Raw genomic sequence first — 16868 nt, forward strand, 5'->3', positions numbered from 1 at the left:
ACAGCTCGGCTCTTAAACAGAGCCGAAGAGTCAGGGGAGGAGCAGAGCTGCCGCGGCCGGAGGCTCTGCTCCTCCCCTGACTCTTCGGCTCTGTTTAAGAGCCGAGCTGTCAGAGCGCTACTGGCTTCGGGCAGCTCCCATGCCTCTAGACCCTGCACCGCCGGAGCCTGGGAGGGGAAGTGCGCGGCCGGCGGCTGGGGACCGGAGGCAAGGGGGCTGCCTGAAGCCCATAGCGCTCGGGCAGCTCAGCTCTTAAACAGAGCCGAAGAGTCAGGGGAGGAGCAGAGCCGCCGCGGGAGGGGAAGTGCCCGGCCGGCATTTTCCCGGACATGTTCGGCTTTTTGGCAATTCCCCCCGGACGGGCGGGGTTTGATTGCCGAAAAGCCGGACATGTCCGGGAAAAACCAGACGTATGGTAACCCTAGCTTAGACTGTGATTGCTCGTAAGAGATCATAAGCTTATGTTCCTAGACACATATGCCTGTGAAGACTTGTGAGGTCAATTTATTTGGCCACTGGGCCCAGAACCTCTGTGTCTTTGTTGGTTTAGATCAGACACTTACTATTAAAGGAATGTATAGCAGTTTATAGGCTTAAAAATGTATATTCCTAGGATGCCCCTTGGCAAATGGTGTGACTTGATGTTTGCTGTGAGACTCAAACCTTGCTGTGTGTGTGAGGGTGCATAGGGGCTGCAGTGCCACCCAGACATAATCCCAGCTCCAGTATCTCAGTGCCACAATGGCAGAAGTCTGTTCGATGCATACAGCACTTTCACTTGTGCATATTGTGAGCATGAACCTGCCTTCCAAAGAACCCCCCATGTTTGTTTTCCCACCTCCTCTTCTGAGCAGGGTTTGAGAAAGGTTACATGCCCCCAGTTTATTCTAGGTTAGAGACTTCCCGTCCCTTGCTATGTTTACTCAAAGTGAGGTCATCCTCCTTCAGTCTGCTGTGAGGCTGTTTGTGTGTGTGTGTGTGTGTGTGTGTGTGTGTGTGTGTGTGTGTGTGTAAATGGCATTTATAATTAAAACTCTGCCACAAACTGGCTTTCACCAAAAAAATAAAGCGCTAAGTTTTTTTCAAGTGCTTTTCTTAGAATTTGTGAAGCACAGCTGGCTTCTCCCAACACCACTCTTTAGCCAGATACAGCTGCAGTGTGTAGTCCAGCTATATTCCAGTAAATATTCAGTAGCAGAGTTTACACATGCAACAGAAAAGGTTCCTGCTTTGAAATCAGTGCATTGAGACAGTGTGTTCTGATGAAGAAAAGCATAGCCTTACAATTCATAAACCCCGGACCACCTTAAGACAGAGGCTTGCTGTAGTCATTCCTTTTCCCATCCCTTCCTCCATCTCCCCATCCAGTTCCTGCCTGGCATTTATTTAAAAAAAAAAAAAACCTCCCAAGCATTTTGAAAGTGTCAACCTGAATAGCTTAGAACTTTCAAACAGATTCCTTGGAATTTAAGTCCATCTCTTTTCCCTGGCACAGCTATTTTCTATAGTACGTCGGAATGCTCTTTAACAGAACCAGTCATTCTGCAGAGCTCCAGATTAGTTCAATAGTGAGCTGTTAAGGGCTATGGGCTGAGGAATCCCATGGAGTTTTGGGACCAAATCCTCAACCCACTCCCCCCTCCAATCTGGATGCTTTGCACTGCTCAGTTAACGCAAAGCAGCCAGAAAGCTCCCTTAAGGTAGCAACTGGGGATTATTCTGTTGTAAGAAAACCTCAGGTGGTATAAAGCTGCATAACCAGCTCTACACCATCTATTCACGCTTCCTGGCAGAGGCGGCACGTCAGGATTGCTTTGCACCCCAACAATCTCCAGCTGGTGGTATGGTCCCAAAAGAATTGCTACTGCCAGTGGAACCCGGAGCAGACTTTAGGTCCCCAGTTTGAGGAAGCAGTAAGGTAGCTGAAAGGAGGGAGCGAGTCCTTCTTGGGTCCTGGATCAAGCACAGCTTTGTCAGATCCCCGGTTCTGGCCTTGGGGTCTTGCTCATCCAGAACAGGCTGGGTTCCTTATAGATGTAAGGGAAAGTATCCCTATTGACTAATATGGTCAGCTACTGAAGAAGCCAAACATCCATCCCTTCTAGCCAGAGAAGCATAGAATTTGGTTTTTCATATCACGCTTTCATATAATGCTTGGTATCCCATAGCACTTTACAAAGCAATAATAATAGTAGTATATGGTTTGAACATGGAAGAAGTGAAACATGAGAATTTAAAGCATGGACAATAATGCCTTACAGTTGTACAAAAGTTTTCATCCTGAAGAACTCCAAAATGCACTTCAAAAATGTTTAGACCTCTGAAACGCAGCCACGCCTGGGGTGAAAGGTAGCAGCAACCAGTGCTAGCAGTGTGGGGAGAGAATACTCCTAGCCAAGAGTGCTGGGAAGCTCCTACTCTTACTTACTAATCTTTGTATGAGATCATTAATTCCCTACACAGAGTAGGCAGCACTTTGGGTTTGTTTTGGGTTTTTTTAAAGGTCTCTTGTCCCAGACCAACACACTGTAAAGTGCATAATTATCTGCCTCATTAGCAAAGCAGTATGGAGACTCAGGAGCTGAGCACTTGCAATGGGAAGAGGTTGGGAAAGAGAAACTTATTTGGCAAGATGGGTGGAAACTAGAGGAGTCACATGGCGTACATGTTGTATGTGATTCATAAAGAAAATAGTAATTTTACACAGGCTTGGAAGTGTCCAAACATCCATAGCCAAGGCATATGTGAGCCCAGAACGATCTGCCAGTGTGAAGGAAATCAGATCAATGTCAAGAATGCATTAAAAGCCCCGTTTAACCCTTGCTAGGTGTGACTGAATCTTTTGTATGTGTGTTGTAATCTTTGCATGGATGGGTGTATTGTTAAAATAGTTCTGTGATTCTTTTCCCAGTAAAGAAATTATAGCACCAAAAAACTGCAAAATTTCATTTTTTTTTTTTAAAGAACTGTGGGTAAAAAAAATCTGCTTTAAATCATCATAAAAAAGCATCCAGAAAAAAGTTGCTGTAATAATCATTTATGCGCCTTCATGCTAAAGGACCCCAAAACAATTTATAAACTTCAATTCCTATTCAGTTGATAGCCGGGGATTCCTTCACCTACAACTGAAATGCATCTGCCATTGGGGTGAAATGCACCAGATGTATGACAGTGCACAGCAATGCTATGTAGTAGTTAAGGACTAGAAGCGAAGAATAGTTCTGCATCTAGTTGAAACAGCAGGGGAACTTGGATACGCAGACTGTAATTACCCAAATAAGGGTACTCCTGCTAATGTGTCATGGGATCTTTCAAAACCTGTATGAAGGCCCACTCCTAGCAGCACCACGTCCCCTAAAACCATGCTGTGATGTTGCTTCATTACAGACTGAAGCTTGCCTGATGAGAAACTGTATCTGAACAAACTGAAACTTTGGAGAAGTTCAGCTCTGAATAGTGCCGCTCAGGCCCACCTCGAGTAGAGACTTGGGGGAAAGGAGGATTCTTGCTGAATCAACTCTAGGACAGAGCTATTTGTGAGCAAACTAAAAGAGCTTGTCAGCCCACTGGGATCTCCTTCTAAGGCAGGTTCAAATGTATGAAAATGCTCCTTATGTCTGAAGATGCATTTATACATAGGAATATGGAAATTGTAAGGCAAACGGTGACTTCTGTGTGAGAAGTTTATCTCTGCTCTGGCTAGCTTGGCCCAGAACAGGTCCCCTTCTGACTCATCTGTTGGAGATGTCTGTGGACTGCAGTGATTCTGATTCCTGTCTTGACCCTAGTAACATGCCGGGTATGGAGGGGGGAGAGAGAATCCAGCCACATATGGGGACTCTGATGACTAGAGCCCTGCGTGGATACAAAATTTGGATCCACATCCATCTGCAAACATGGTCTGTGGATATCCACATCCACAGATTTGTAGGCCTCTACTGATAATTGGTTAAGTCTCTCTCTTAATATTTTGCTACACCAGTTGGTAGTCACAACAGTACTGTGTGTCCTTTATACTACAGGAGCACAAATAAGCATATAAAACACATAACCAACTCAGCATAGAATTAACCATCCTTGTTTTGAGAAAATAAGTGCAATATGAGTGTATTTTTAAAATGATAAATCACAGAATAACTTTTTTGAGCTGAGTCTTTCCATTGTTAAACCTGCACGTCCCTCAGGAATGTACTGCACTTTGCTACATAAGGGAAAAGAAAAGTTAACCAATGGCAAGAGTAAATCCTGTGCAAAGCATTCCGATAGAATACATGACACATGCTTAGGAATCTGGGCCTTAACACTTGCTCCAGAGCATGACTTAACTTGCAAAAAAGGCACAGCTGTAACATCATAACAACCCTACTACCATGCTGAATCTTCTAGACTGAGGGAAATGCAGATACCATGTTTGACGGCTGAGTTTGCAATGTAGTATGTTGACATCCTCCTAAACCCCTTTCTTCTAGTTGCCAACTAACTGTGTAAACTGGTAACTGTGCTTCAGTTAGAATCTCAGTCTCTCCTGCTGTGGTCAGTCTTTCTGGTTTATTTTTTTAATGACTAATTTTATATTTAATATTTTGACAAATGTGAGGTATTGTACATCCTGTATCTCTGGAGAGTGTATATATAATAGACCTTGTTTCACATGCTGAACCTCTGGATGGTTTGTTGCCATGTCAGGAGAGAGAACCTGGCATAGAGCATAAATACTCTACCTATCCCTTCTTGGCTGGAAAAGCAGCTGATGTGTAATGCCAGCCTCCCAGAGAAAAAGGAGCAGTAAGGTAAAGGCAGCACTAGTCATATAAGCCAAGTAAGAGCTGTGTCCTGAACACATTTCTGATTTGCTTACTGTGTTGGTCGCTTCGGTCCCTTGTCCCATCTACTTTGCCATCTGGAAGTATCCTCAAGAAGTAGCCTCCGTTGCTGCAATACAGGAGTTTGGGCTTCTTGTAGTTCCCCAGTGGAAGATTGAATTTTTCGGTCAGGGCGGTGAACGTTGTTATTTCCCCTTCGGCCATCTCCGAGTCTCTCCCAGTGGCACGGCTTCAAGCCTGTAAGAAATTCAACAGGCTTATAGCAGCAATGGCAGCGAAGTATGCAGCACATTTCTTGAACCCACACTTTTAAAGGGGCAGGGAAGGATCCTAGACACACCTAGAGGAGTCACTGACAATTGTTTTAAACACAGCCTCTGCAGGTGATTCGCGCAATGGATGAGACAGTGACATACTACAAAAGGTGGGGCTCCTTTAAATGTTGATAGTTCCCTGTTGGCTGTAGCCAGGATCATAGGGACTCGTTTCTTTTTAAAGTTATCGTTCCTCTCTCTCGACACATGTACTAAAAGTAAATGCTCAAAAAACGGTTTAAAAAAACATACAATGTCCGATTGAAACTCACAAGAGGCAGGGAGCTCAGAGTTAATGACTCTCACTCTGCCCCTAAGCTATTCTGAGCAGGTTTTGCAACACATATTGTGTACTACATAGTACGTACTGCTTTAGACCGCCGCACTAACACAGCACACAGTGGGTTAACAGAACACTAAGGGGGTACCTCAGGGGATCGCTAATGGGAGTTGAAGCCTTTTCACTTCTTGGGCACCAGTTTGGAGATAGCTCAGGTAGGTAGGGCCAGAAGGTATACCTGCTTGGTGATTCATAGTATACAATATGAGGTGATTGGGTCAGTCTAGTGTTCACTGGACAAGTGACTCCATCACATTATCGTAGCAATAGGCACTCTTGGTATCAAGGCTCAGCAAAAATGTTGAGGACTGAGGGCCAAGTCCTCAGCTGGTGTAAATAGGTGCAGCTTTACCCCAGCTCAGGATCTGGCACTCAATGGGTCTGGAGAGAAAGAACTACCCTCTAATCTGTAACAGTGGCTTTTCCCAGGGGGATGAGGGGTCCTGGAATGCCCATACAGAGCCCTTGCCCTGCCATTCCCAGTGCTGGATCTGTTCCGTGGATAGAGGACTTTGGTCCTCAAGGCTGACAATTTGGCACCTTTTCATAAGAAGTTCTAAATAAAAACATCTGGGAATTCATGTGTTCAAGGGTTACACTCTGTAATCCACGTCCAAAGAAACACTCGTGGAAAGGAGCTTTGAGAAATATAAATGTGCTACATTCAAACATCAGTGTCTCACATTCTTTTTGTTCTTTAAGGTACCTGGCAGGAAGCACTGACCTCCATTTTAGCCAAATGTAATGTTCAAAAACAAAGGCATTCGAACCACACAAGAATCAGACACCACAACACTCTTTACAGCGGAGATGCTGACAAGACCCATAATTCTGCAAGCCAGGACTTTAGATTAGCTGAATTTATAGTGAGGCACAGGCTCATCTGGCTCTAGGGTGACCAGATGTCCCGATTTTATAGGGACAGTCCCGATATTTGGGGCTTTTTTTATATGGGCTCCTATTACCTCTCACCCCCTCCTGATTTTTCACACTTGCTACAGTATCTGATCACCCTATCTGGCTCTAATTTTCCCAGTATTAAATTCTTCCAGAGCACACAGCAAACTCAGTGGCAGCTTGATTTGTAGACACAAATATATTAGTGTTAGTGACGGGCCGACTTCAAAAGGTTCTCTGGATTGATTTGGATAAGAACCCAATACACCTCTACCTCGATATAACGCTGTCCTCGGGAGCCAAATAATCTTACCGCGTTATAGGTGAAACCGCGTTATATCGAACTTGCTTTGATCCGCCGGAGTGCGCAGCCTCCTCGCACCCCCGGAGTGCTGCTTTACCGCGTTATATCCGAATTTGTGTTATATCAGGTCGTGTTATATTGGGGTAGAGGTGTAGTTTACATGCTACTCTAAGCTTATCCATGCTTATCTTAACTTTTCAGATCTAGAAAATGATTTTGAAATCTCAGGCAACCAGTGTCTTATATACCACGTTCTATATATTAATTGCTTACAGACAAGTGGATTGATAGACACAAAGACGACAGAGCACACTGTAATTCAAACATACATATAACATAGAGGGTTTATTTTTATTGTTTTTCCATAACTATATTATAAACCTCATCTGTTTAGCTTTGATCCTGCTGCTAATGCATTACAGAGGAGATAGAGCTACTCTGTATCTAGTAGTTTACATGCTTCTGTCTCATGACACTTACAACCTGACCTGAGAGAAGCTAAGCACCTAGAACTCCCACTAACTTAAAAATAAATTGCAGGTGCAAATCTGAGTACTTGACCTCTGAATGCCTAACTGCAGGTTGCAAGTACATCACATTTACAAAAGGGAGACCGCTACCTCAGAAAAAATAATTTTTTGACCCAATATTTGGTTCCCAAAAAGTTGGGGTGGGGGAGGTTGTTTTTGTAGAAAAACATGACAAATTGTCCCAAAAGGACATTTCCTGTGGAAATTTCTGTTTGGATGAAAAAGCCTGGTTGTTTAATCGAAAAAATGTCTTGAACAAAACATTTCAACCAGCTTTGGTAGACACACTCATTTCAGGCCTTTTTTCATTTTCTTTCTCTCTCAAATGTGGCCTTTTTCAGTCTTTGTTAGGAAAAAAAAGTTTCCCCAGGAGAGGAAAACACTGGAAGAAAAAAGAGGAGAAGACTAATAAGTTCTGTGTGAAATTCTTTCTGGCGATCATCAGTTCACAGCATTGTGTCTCCCTTCATGAAATTTTGCTCAGGTACTAAATCACTAATACTCAAAAAAACCTGAATGTTATACAGAGCCTCAGCAGCATATTATTTTAAACCTTTCCCTGCTCCTCCAGGATAGATTTGAACTTGTTTTATAAGTTACATTCTCTGGAACAAAGCCTGGGAAGCATTCCTTTATCAGACAAATATTTCCAAAACCACATTGGAGGCTGTTTGAAGGCACATTCTCCCTAGTTTTGAAACCACCCATAAGTCCAGTTCTGCCATATGTTACAGAAGTGCATACCTTGTTAAGCCTAATGGGGAGTTGTCTGGGTAATACTGTAAAGAGTGCCCTATTTGTCAAACTGTATTCTCCCAAAAGTTTGTTTTTGCTTTGGACCCATCCATATTGCCAAAATTACTGTGTATCTCCAAAGAAAGACGACTGATGTGTGTAACTGCCTCTTGCTGATGTAATTGTTTCTTTAATGAATGAGAGCACCTGCATACTCGGAAATGGCATATTTGAACTTCTAGTGTTTTGGAATCAGAGCTTCACAGGTTCCAGTTTTAGCAGAGATGATTCCTGGTTCACGTTTTTTGTAGCAGTTGTGCTGTATGAACGCATGGTGGCACTCTTTGAAGTGGAAGCATTCTTTCTGGAATTTGCCACTTTGAAGATGATATCTCTGTAACATACGATAGCACTGGATGCTTGTCCAGCCCCATGCATTGGCTTCATTAAAGAAGCACTAAGACAGTTAAGGACAAGCCCAACTTTTCTTGGTAGTGCTCTGAGGCTAACTGACTGGTATCTTAGAGCCTAAGAACATAAGAACGGCCATACTGGGTCAGACCAATGGTCCATCTCGCCCAGTATCCTGTCTTCTGACAGTGGCTAGTACCAGAGCTGTAGGGGTAGTGCACAGAACAGGGCAATTTTGTAGAGATTCTCTCATCTTCATCTCTTGGCTTCTGGCCATCAGAGGTTTAGGGTCACCCCGAGGATGGGGTTGCATACCTGACCATTGCATTGTATGAAAAAGTACATCCTCTACTTCGTATTAAACCTGCTGCCTATTAATGTTATTGGATGACCCCTGGTTTTTGTAATCTGGGAAAGGGTAAATAACACTTTTTTTTGCACGCCATTCATGATTTTAAAGACACCTATCATACCCCTCCCCCGCCCCATAGTCTCTTTTGAACAGCCCTAATTTCCATGTGTGGAAGCCATTCTATACCCTTGATCATCCTTGTTGCCATTCTCAGAACCTTTTCCAATTCCACTATAACATTTAAGTCTTTGTTAACACAATAGTCAGGCAGCTGAAATTAGAGACTTCCCACACCGCTCCCAAACCTCACCCTCTCTCTATTGATAAAACGAAAGTATTTCAGCCTGTAGTACCAACTCTCTCTCGGGCTTTCTCTGAACAAAATCAATCATTCCAAATTATATATAGGGCTTTAGTGCTGTCTGCTATTTTTTTCACTGGGAATGAATCTAAGACCAGTTAAATCATTTCACTTATTAGAACTGAAGCTGGTCTTGAACCCGTGTTCCAGGGTAAAAGGAACTCAGGAGTTTGCAAAGTTTATGACAGATTTCTAGACGTGAACATCCCAAGGCCAGAAGTTCAAAACGGGATCCCAGAAAACTGTTGCAGTAGCCAAAATAAGTGAGTTACATGTTTCCCTTATGTACTTGATTGTTTGGAGATCCAAGTGCATCTATGGATAGCTTTAACAGAGCGGCTGCCTTGGAATTGTTTCTTTAATTTCATGTTATTCCTTTAAGGATTTACTCTATTTTTAGAACATGTTCTTGCTTGCCAGCTGCCTTTGACTCCACAAGAAAAGTTGAATGAATACTATTTTCCACTCTCATTGTCTCTCTTTTCTAGCCACTAATGCTGTTCTCATACTTTTATGACCATGTAGTTGGTATTCTACACACAGTACCACTCATGGCCCTACTATTATACGTTTGGCAAGAATATATTAGGTTTTATGGGAATGAAAGAGTGAGAGTGGACTCAAACCAAAGACAACATAAAAGGCCTTATTTTGCTGGGTAAAGGCCTAACATCTTAATGATTAAATAGCTTGGAGTGGAATAGAAAACTGTATCCAAGATGCTAAGCTGAGAGACATCTCTCTCCTGCAGTTACTTGGTGCCCCACAGGGAGAATGAAATGGTCCCAAAGGAAAAGATTCTATAAGGAGGAGGTGCACAATTGCTGACAAATCTATACCAGGAGTTGGATTAGGACAGTAATTCTGAATCTGAATATTTAGGCACTTCTAATTAATTTGGGCTCGTGTCTATATGCCAGAGACCGACTATTTGTAGTTATCCTCCTCTGTTCCCTCTCTAGATTTGATTTCCCTTCTCATTTTTTGTGGACTCCATGTGCTACAATTAAGTGAAAGTAAGTAACTTACTTATGGATATGGTGGATTCTCCTTCTCTTGAAGCCCATAAATGAAGATTGGATGTCTGTCTAAAAGATATACTCTAGCTCAATGAGAAGTTATATTCTTGAGGCAGAAATCAGTTGGTGACATTCCCATGGCCTGTGTTGAGCAGGAGGTCAGACAAGATTATCCTCACAGTCCCTTCCAGCCTTAAATTCCCTGAGTCTGTGAATTCATATAAAGAAGTCAGTGGCTAGCTTGACATCCTGGGTATCATGTAGAGTGGTTTAGAAGATGTGTGTAAAAACCTTCATGGTTGAAAGTGAACTGCATAGCTTTATCTGGCTGGTCTTGGCCAGGTGTGATGTTCAAATACCATCATAAAGGCCAGTGAATTAACTTAACCGTCAGGAGAGCAGAATCTTAACTACACCGCCTTGCTTCCCCACTGAGATCTGAGAGGTTTGATTTATGAGACAGTTGGACATCTGGTTTCTTCTGCATTTCACTAGTCTCTGTTCACAAGTACAATGCAAATCCGCAGAGCTGAGGATGGGATGGGTTGTGGTTGCTCTGCAATCTCATTGTGCACAAGAAGCCTGGTGCCCTTTTTTTTTTTGGCATGTCACCAGCAAAGAAATGGGATTTTAGCACCATTACACCATTGCAAAGGAAGACACTAAAACTTTAAGAATTAGAAGTTACCTTGAGGGAGGGAGGAGATGCTTTTAAAGGAAGGTTGAACCTGTGGTTTGTGAATGTCAACTGTAACCATGTCCTTTTAAAATTTTAGCACATGGAGCTAAATAGCATGCAAGCCCCTTTAGGTAATGAATACAGATGGGGCTGGGATCCAAACACCCAAGAACTTTTCAAAAGTTTGGATTTCATTCCAAACTTTGCCACCAGCCATTCCTTCTGCAGTGGGCCAAGCCAGCAGTTTTGATGTGATCCCTTCAAAGTTGGAGCTGAATCTTACAGCTCAGGCCCATCTCTAGTAATATGTAACCTACTAATCCTTTGTATTAGTTCAAAAATAGCAGACAGAATATGGGGCTTATGGAAAACGAGTGATGTCCTTTCTTTTCATTTCCCACCTTCATATGCATTTCCTATTTCAAAATTAGTACAGAATTCACTGGACAAAAAGTACTGCTTTCTTTGCTGTTTACAAAGATAGCATTGGAGAAATGACTAGAGGAATTGGCAGGGTCAGGGGATTGCTAATGGAATAAAAGATCCTTTTACCTCTAGATTGCTGGGTCAAATCCAGACTAAAGCAGTTGTGGCTTAAATTGGTCTACTGGATACAATGCTGGGTTGGGATACAGGAGACCTGGGTTCTATTGCCTGCTCTGCTGTGTGATAATGGACAAGTCACTTTGCCACAATCTATGCCTCAGTTTCCCCATCTGTAAAACCTCCTTTGTAAAGTGTGTTGTTATGTACTGATGAAAAGTGCTATCCAAGAACTAGATATTAATTTCTAGTCTAATGGCTGCTTGGTGGTCTATCTGAAGTACACTGGTGGCCTCTGTCTGGTTCAAACTGGTCAAGTGGACTGGGGCAGATTTGGTGGGGAAGTTTGCACTGCTGGTGCCTGTATTGCTGATAAACTTCCTGTCTTTTTCTTCCTCAACAACTCTCTTTCTGTCTCTCTCTAACAGCATCTTTCAACTGCCTTTTCTCCTCTGATTTCTCCCGCCTCACCCAACCTAGCAAACCTTCCTCAACAGCTTCACTTTTCTAGATCAGCTTGAGAAAATCTGCATAGTAATTTCAAGCACAGCACAGTGAACCAGTTCCTTAGTCACAGATGACTGTGGCAACTGCAGCTCTATAGGTTGGCTCTGTCTGCACTGAAGAGCCAACCAGAACTGGAGCCTTCTAGAATGATTGGCCTGTGGTTCCTACATTGAGTCTCTCTTCTGCAGGCCCTCTGTTGACGCTGAAGGGCCACAATCTCAAAGTGAGCCTAGGTTTTAAATTTTCTTAAATAGAAACACTGGGTTACATGCACAAAACCATGTCCCATTGACCATGTCTTAAAGCAGGCCTGCACAACATGCGTCCCAGGGGCCCGCAGGGGTTGAGTAGGTGGACTCACTGTGTGTGGCCCATGGGGGGGTGAGTAGGCAAGCAGCGGGTGAGGGACGGGGGCTGAGGGAGGGGGGCTGAGTAGGCGAGTGGGCGGGCAGTGGTGGGGAGTGAGTAGGCGAGCCGGTGGGGGGGGGGGGGGGGGGCAGGTGAGCCGGCGAGCCGGAGGGGTGGGGGCTGAGGAGGTGAGCGGTGAATCGGTAGCTGACCTGTTCTACTGATCTAGTCTGGCTCCCATCCCCTTTCCCATGGCCGGCTCCAGGCACCAGCAAAACAAGCAGGTGCTTGGGGCGGCACATCTTAGGGGCGGCATTCTGGAGCTGGCCATAATAGGCGCTGGCTCCGGGGCATGGGGAAAAAGTGCCCCCGCTGCCCCAGCTCGCCTCCGCTCCGCCTCCGCCTGCTCCCCTGAGCGCACCGCCGCCGCTCCACTTCTCCCCCCTCCCTCGCAGGCTTGCCTGTTTCGCACAGCAAGGCTGGGAGGGAGGAGCCGAGTCGCGGGGCGCTCGGGGGAGGCGGCGGAGGTGAGCTGGAGTGGGGAGCGGTTCCTCTACCCCCCCATTACTTCCTGCGCCCCCCACCCTAGCTCACCTCTGCTCCACCTGCTCCCCTGAACACGCCGCTGCTCCGCTTCTCCGCCCTCCCTCCCTACCTCCCAGGCTTGCCGTGCGCGAAACCGCTATTTTGTGCAGCAAGGCTGGGAGGGAGGAGAAGCCGAGTGGCGGGCGCTCGGGGGAGGCGGCGATGATGGAGCTGGAGGTGAGCTGGAGTGGGGAGTGGTTCCTCTACCCCCCCCGTTACTTCCTGTGCCCCTCCACCCTAGCTCACCTCCGCTCCGCCTGCTCCCCTGAACACGCCTGCTCTCAGGCAAGGGAGGGGGGAGAAGCGGAGCAGCGGCACGCCCGGGGGGCAGGCAGAGCAGAGGTGAGCTAGGGCGCAAGGTGGTGGGGGGCCCGCAGGAAGCAATGCGGGGTGGGAATGCGGCACGCCGGAGGAGGAGGCGGGGCTGGGGATTTGGGGAAGGGGTTGGGAAGAAGTGGAGTTGGGACGGGGACGGGGGGCACAAAAAAAAGGCGGGGGCAGCCAAAATTTTGTTTGCTTGGGGCAGCAAAAATCCTAGAGCCTGCCTTCTATGCCTTCCTCATTCACACCTCATTCACTCAACAGGGCAATTGATTACAAAGTGGGGGGAAGATCTTATTCTACTTCTAGCAAAAAAACATTTTTCTTTTACCTCAATTATACTACCTTAGGGGCCCGCTATAACATATTACCGAGGTTCAATACTGCTGTTTCGGTGGGGCGGCGCTGGGGAAGGAGGGTTTGTTTCCGCGGGGCCAGTGGTGCTGGGGTGTGGAGGGTGTTTCGGCGGCGCTAGGGGGGTTGTTTCCGTGGGGCGGGCGGCGCTGGGGGGGGTGTTGTGTTTCGGGGGGGGTTGGCGGCGCTTGGGGGGTTTCGGCCCTCAGCTGTTTTCTTTGGAGTAATATGGCCCTCGCCGCTTTACGAGTTGTGCAGGCCTGTCTTAAAGACAGATTTGGGTTTGAATCAAATGCACTAAAACAATACTTGGCTACAGATATTGTTCTTTATAAAGGGAATAAAAATGTTCTAGAGAGTCTAAAATAAGCAGATCTACAATATGAGTTTGGAAAAATCAGTGAAAAAAGTGTAATTGATAATCACTTGTCATTTACGTTGAAGATTATCATGTAGAGCTAGAAAGATCTTAACTGGATAGGGGCCACATTCTGTTACAGCAGTGTAAATTTGGAATAAACAGGAACAGAAATTGGCCATTAGTCTTCAGTACCTATAGAATGCTAGTAACCCATGAAAAGCATAATTTTAACAAGTCTTTAAAGAAATGGGCATACCTTTCTCATCACAGGTCAGTGACTACTTATCAACTCAGTAACCTGCTAAAATTTATTCTAGCTATGTGGTGTGTATGCAATATTGTGTAATAATATTGAGGCCTAGTCCTTTGTAAATTTTACATGCAACTAATCTCTCAATATATACATTTGTATGTTCTGTTTTTTTGGTAAACAGACTTATTATAGAACTTATTATAGTTTTAAAAATCTATTAGCTCCACATGTTGCAGTGCTCACAGAAAATGTTGCATTAAAAAAATCAGAAGAGAAGAATCCAGTAACTCCCCTTTCATAAATATATGTACCATCTTCACTGTGTCACTGTCTGTGAAATTGGAGTTTGCACCTGTATTTTAGATTTGCTTGAAGAGAAGGATTGGTTATATTCATAATTTTGGTCCTGCTGGGAAACAAATGTTGGTACTACTGAGGGTCACTAGAGGGCGATGTTACCAATAGTCTAACCTTCTGTTTATCTGAATGTATAGTCAGTCAGAACATGAGGGATGCGTGTTGCCTGTTGTGAGACAGTTCTGTTTAGAAGCTGCCGTGTACAATAGTAAAGTTTGTTCCCTGATGGTGCAGAACTACTGATTACAGGATACATTCACACATGCAATCAAAACCATCGCCTGGTGTCAGAAACATTACAACCCCCTCATAGGAATAATAAATTCTCGTTATCTGAAGGCAACCGGACTCCTGCTGTGACAGAAGGGATGCTGCCTGATTTCCTGACCTGCTGAACTGCGGCATTAAAGTTAATACTCAACACGCTGCACTGTGATCCAATATTCGGCTAAGAGAGCCTCTTTGTTTTCTGACCAGTCTCTTTATAAGCACTTGACATTCCTGTTGACATTAATTGGACTTGTGTGCATAGGGCAAGGAGAATAGCCTCCTAAATCTTCTGTTCATAGCAGCAGCCTGTTAATAAAAAATTCCATTGTCCCCAGTGAAAAAGAGGTCATCTAAAATCAGCCTTTGTTTTTTAGACTACTTCTCTGTGGAGGGCTAACAATAATATTATCAGGGGCCTAGTCCAAAGCTCATTGAAGTCAATGGAAAGACTCTTATTGATTTCAGTGGCCTTTGAATCAGACCTTGAGAGAATTGCTACTCTTCTTATTAAAACAAATAAGGTGCAGAATGTTTAGAGCGATGTGCCGAAGCCTCTTTGGCATTACTACATTGTCTAGCATAATCAAATCATACGTCTACCTCAGTACTCCTCTCCCCTCCCCACTTTTCACTCCAGGCAGAGGGATTAACCAGGAACTTCCTAGGATGTTTATCTACCACTCGAGAATGGGAAGCAGTTACAACAGGTAAAATATTTTAAAAGTATTTAGGGCTCTGGCTCCAGTCCATCCATTGTCTATCCTGATAGATTCCTGAAATGCTGTTTGCTTACTAATGTGGAACTGAATGTCACCTCTGCAATGGGGAATTGGTCATGGTGAGAAAAAAGATCCAAGGAGTCGGAGTATGCTGGAAAAAATTCCCCCCACTAGTTAGAAATTTTCTGCATCACAAATTCTAGGAATCCTTTTATAGGTTGTTTCTCACCTAGGAAAAATAATGACAATGCTACGTACAGGAAGGATTCGATTTTACCAGGGAGTTTCCAAGTTCATTAGTTGCTTTATACTGCTCCAATATTATGGGGCAGTCAACATCCATTACTGTTATATTCTACCCATAAATGTGTCTCTTGCATTCTTGCATGGAATTTTCTTTAATCAGAGCATTAAACATTCTGGGCCATATCCCACCTTTTGATGCACCTTTGCATTAAAAAGACACCCTCTGAGTATCTTTTTAAGATGGAACATAATAAAACAATGCTGTACATTAGCAGGCTCAGAATTCATCTATCCCCACACTCTTGAGAATTCTTATTTTTTGTGAGATTGGAATTAAGAGTATGATCAGCCCTCTTGTTTACTGACAATGGCCAGCAACTTTTGAGTCAACGATAATTAAAAATGGGAAGGCAGTAAAGCCTTCCTATATAGAAGCCTACTGTAGAAACCAAAAAGCTGCTCTCCTTATTCTTTTAAAATCAGATTTCTAGGGCTGCTGCATAGGCAGTGAGACATTTCCCTCCCCCCAATGCTTATATTTTCTTTGAATAATTGCTTTTCTGTCATGTTTGCATGGGAAATATAAACCTGAACACGGGCAGGTTCTCTCTCTGCCTCTCCTTTGATGTGTTTGCTGTAACCCACATTACTAACAAAATTACTCAGTGTCTAAGGTAGCAGGAAGATGGGACCTTTAGTAAACAAACTAAATCTGTGTTTATTTAATTTAGCTTTTGTTTAGTTTGTTGCTACCTTGGTTTTGCTTGTCCTTTGAAAACTCTACAAAGCTGCCTGAACTGGTGACATCTGGTGGCAATTCTTATCATTGTCAGCTATTTCCTTCCTTGTCCGGAAGCATTAGTTGAGCTCTAATTATTCTTATTCACTAGACCCTGGCCCCAGAGTAAGTCCCTTCCCGCTGCTCAAAGGGGATTGACCTAAGGGAATTCCCCCAGTGGTGTGGAGGCGTTCCTGGGACAAGCCAAATCAGGCTGCGTTCAAGGGTGCGTCTATACACTGAGTGGCAGCCTGCAGCAGCGGGTCTCAGGGCCCCTGTCGACGGACTGGGGCTCACACTACGGTGCTAAAAATAGTTGTGTAGATATTGTGGCTTGAGCTGGAACCCATCCCCCTCTTTGGGCTTCAGAGCCTGAGCTGCAGCCCAAGGGCTATTTTTAACATCATGGTATGTTGCTTGGTGTGTAGGTGGGCCAGCAGAATGGTTATCATAGAATATCA

At 44.4% G+C, this 16868-nt stretch overlaps 1 protein-coding gene across 5 annotated transcripts in view; it reads right to left on the minus strand.

The window, feature by feature from the left end:
* The window catches only part of FGF1 (fibroblast growth factor 1), a 62680-nt gene that overhangs the window by 8534 nt on the left and 37278 nt on the right, over window positions 1–16868 (minus strand). For 4 of the 5 annotated variants that reach the window (XR_004646858.1, XM_034779393.1, XM_034779391.1 and 1 more), the window contains exon 3: window positions 4859–5060. Coding sequence is in view for 4 of the 5 variants with exons in the window: in XM_034779393.1 (XP_034635284.1) it covers window positions 4859–5027 (169 nt within the window). In the remaining variant the exon portion in view is untranslated. Of the gene's footprint in view, window positions 1–4858; window positions 5061–10096; window positions 10245–16868 lie in introns of those variants that run through there. The other variant, XM_034779394.1, reaches the window with a different exon arrangement.

Source organism: Trachemys scripta, chromosome 8 (genome assembly GCF_013100865.1).
Source record: "Trachemys scripta elegans isolate TJP31775 chromosome 8, CAS_Tse_1.0, whole genome shotgun sequence".
Classification (NCBI taxonomy): Eukaryota; Metazoa; Chordata; order Testudines; family Emydidae; genus Trachemys; species Trachemys scripta.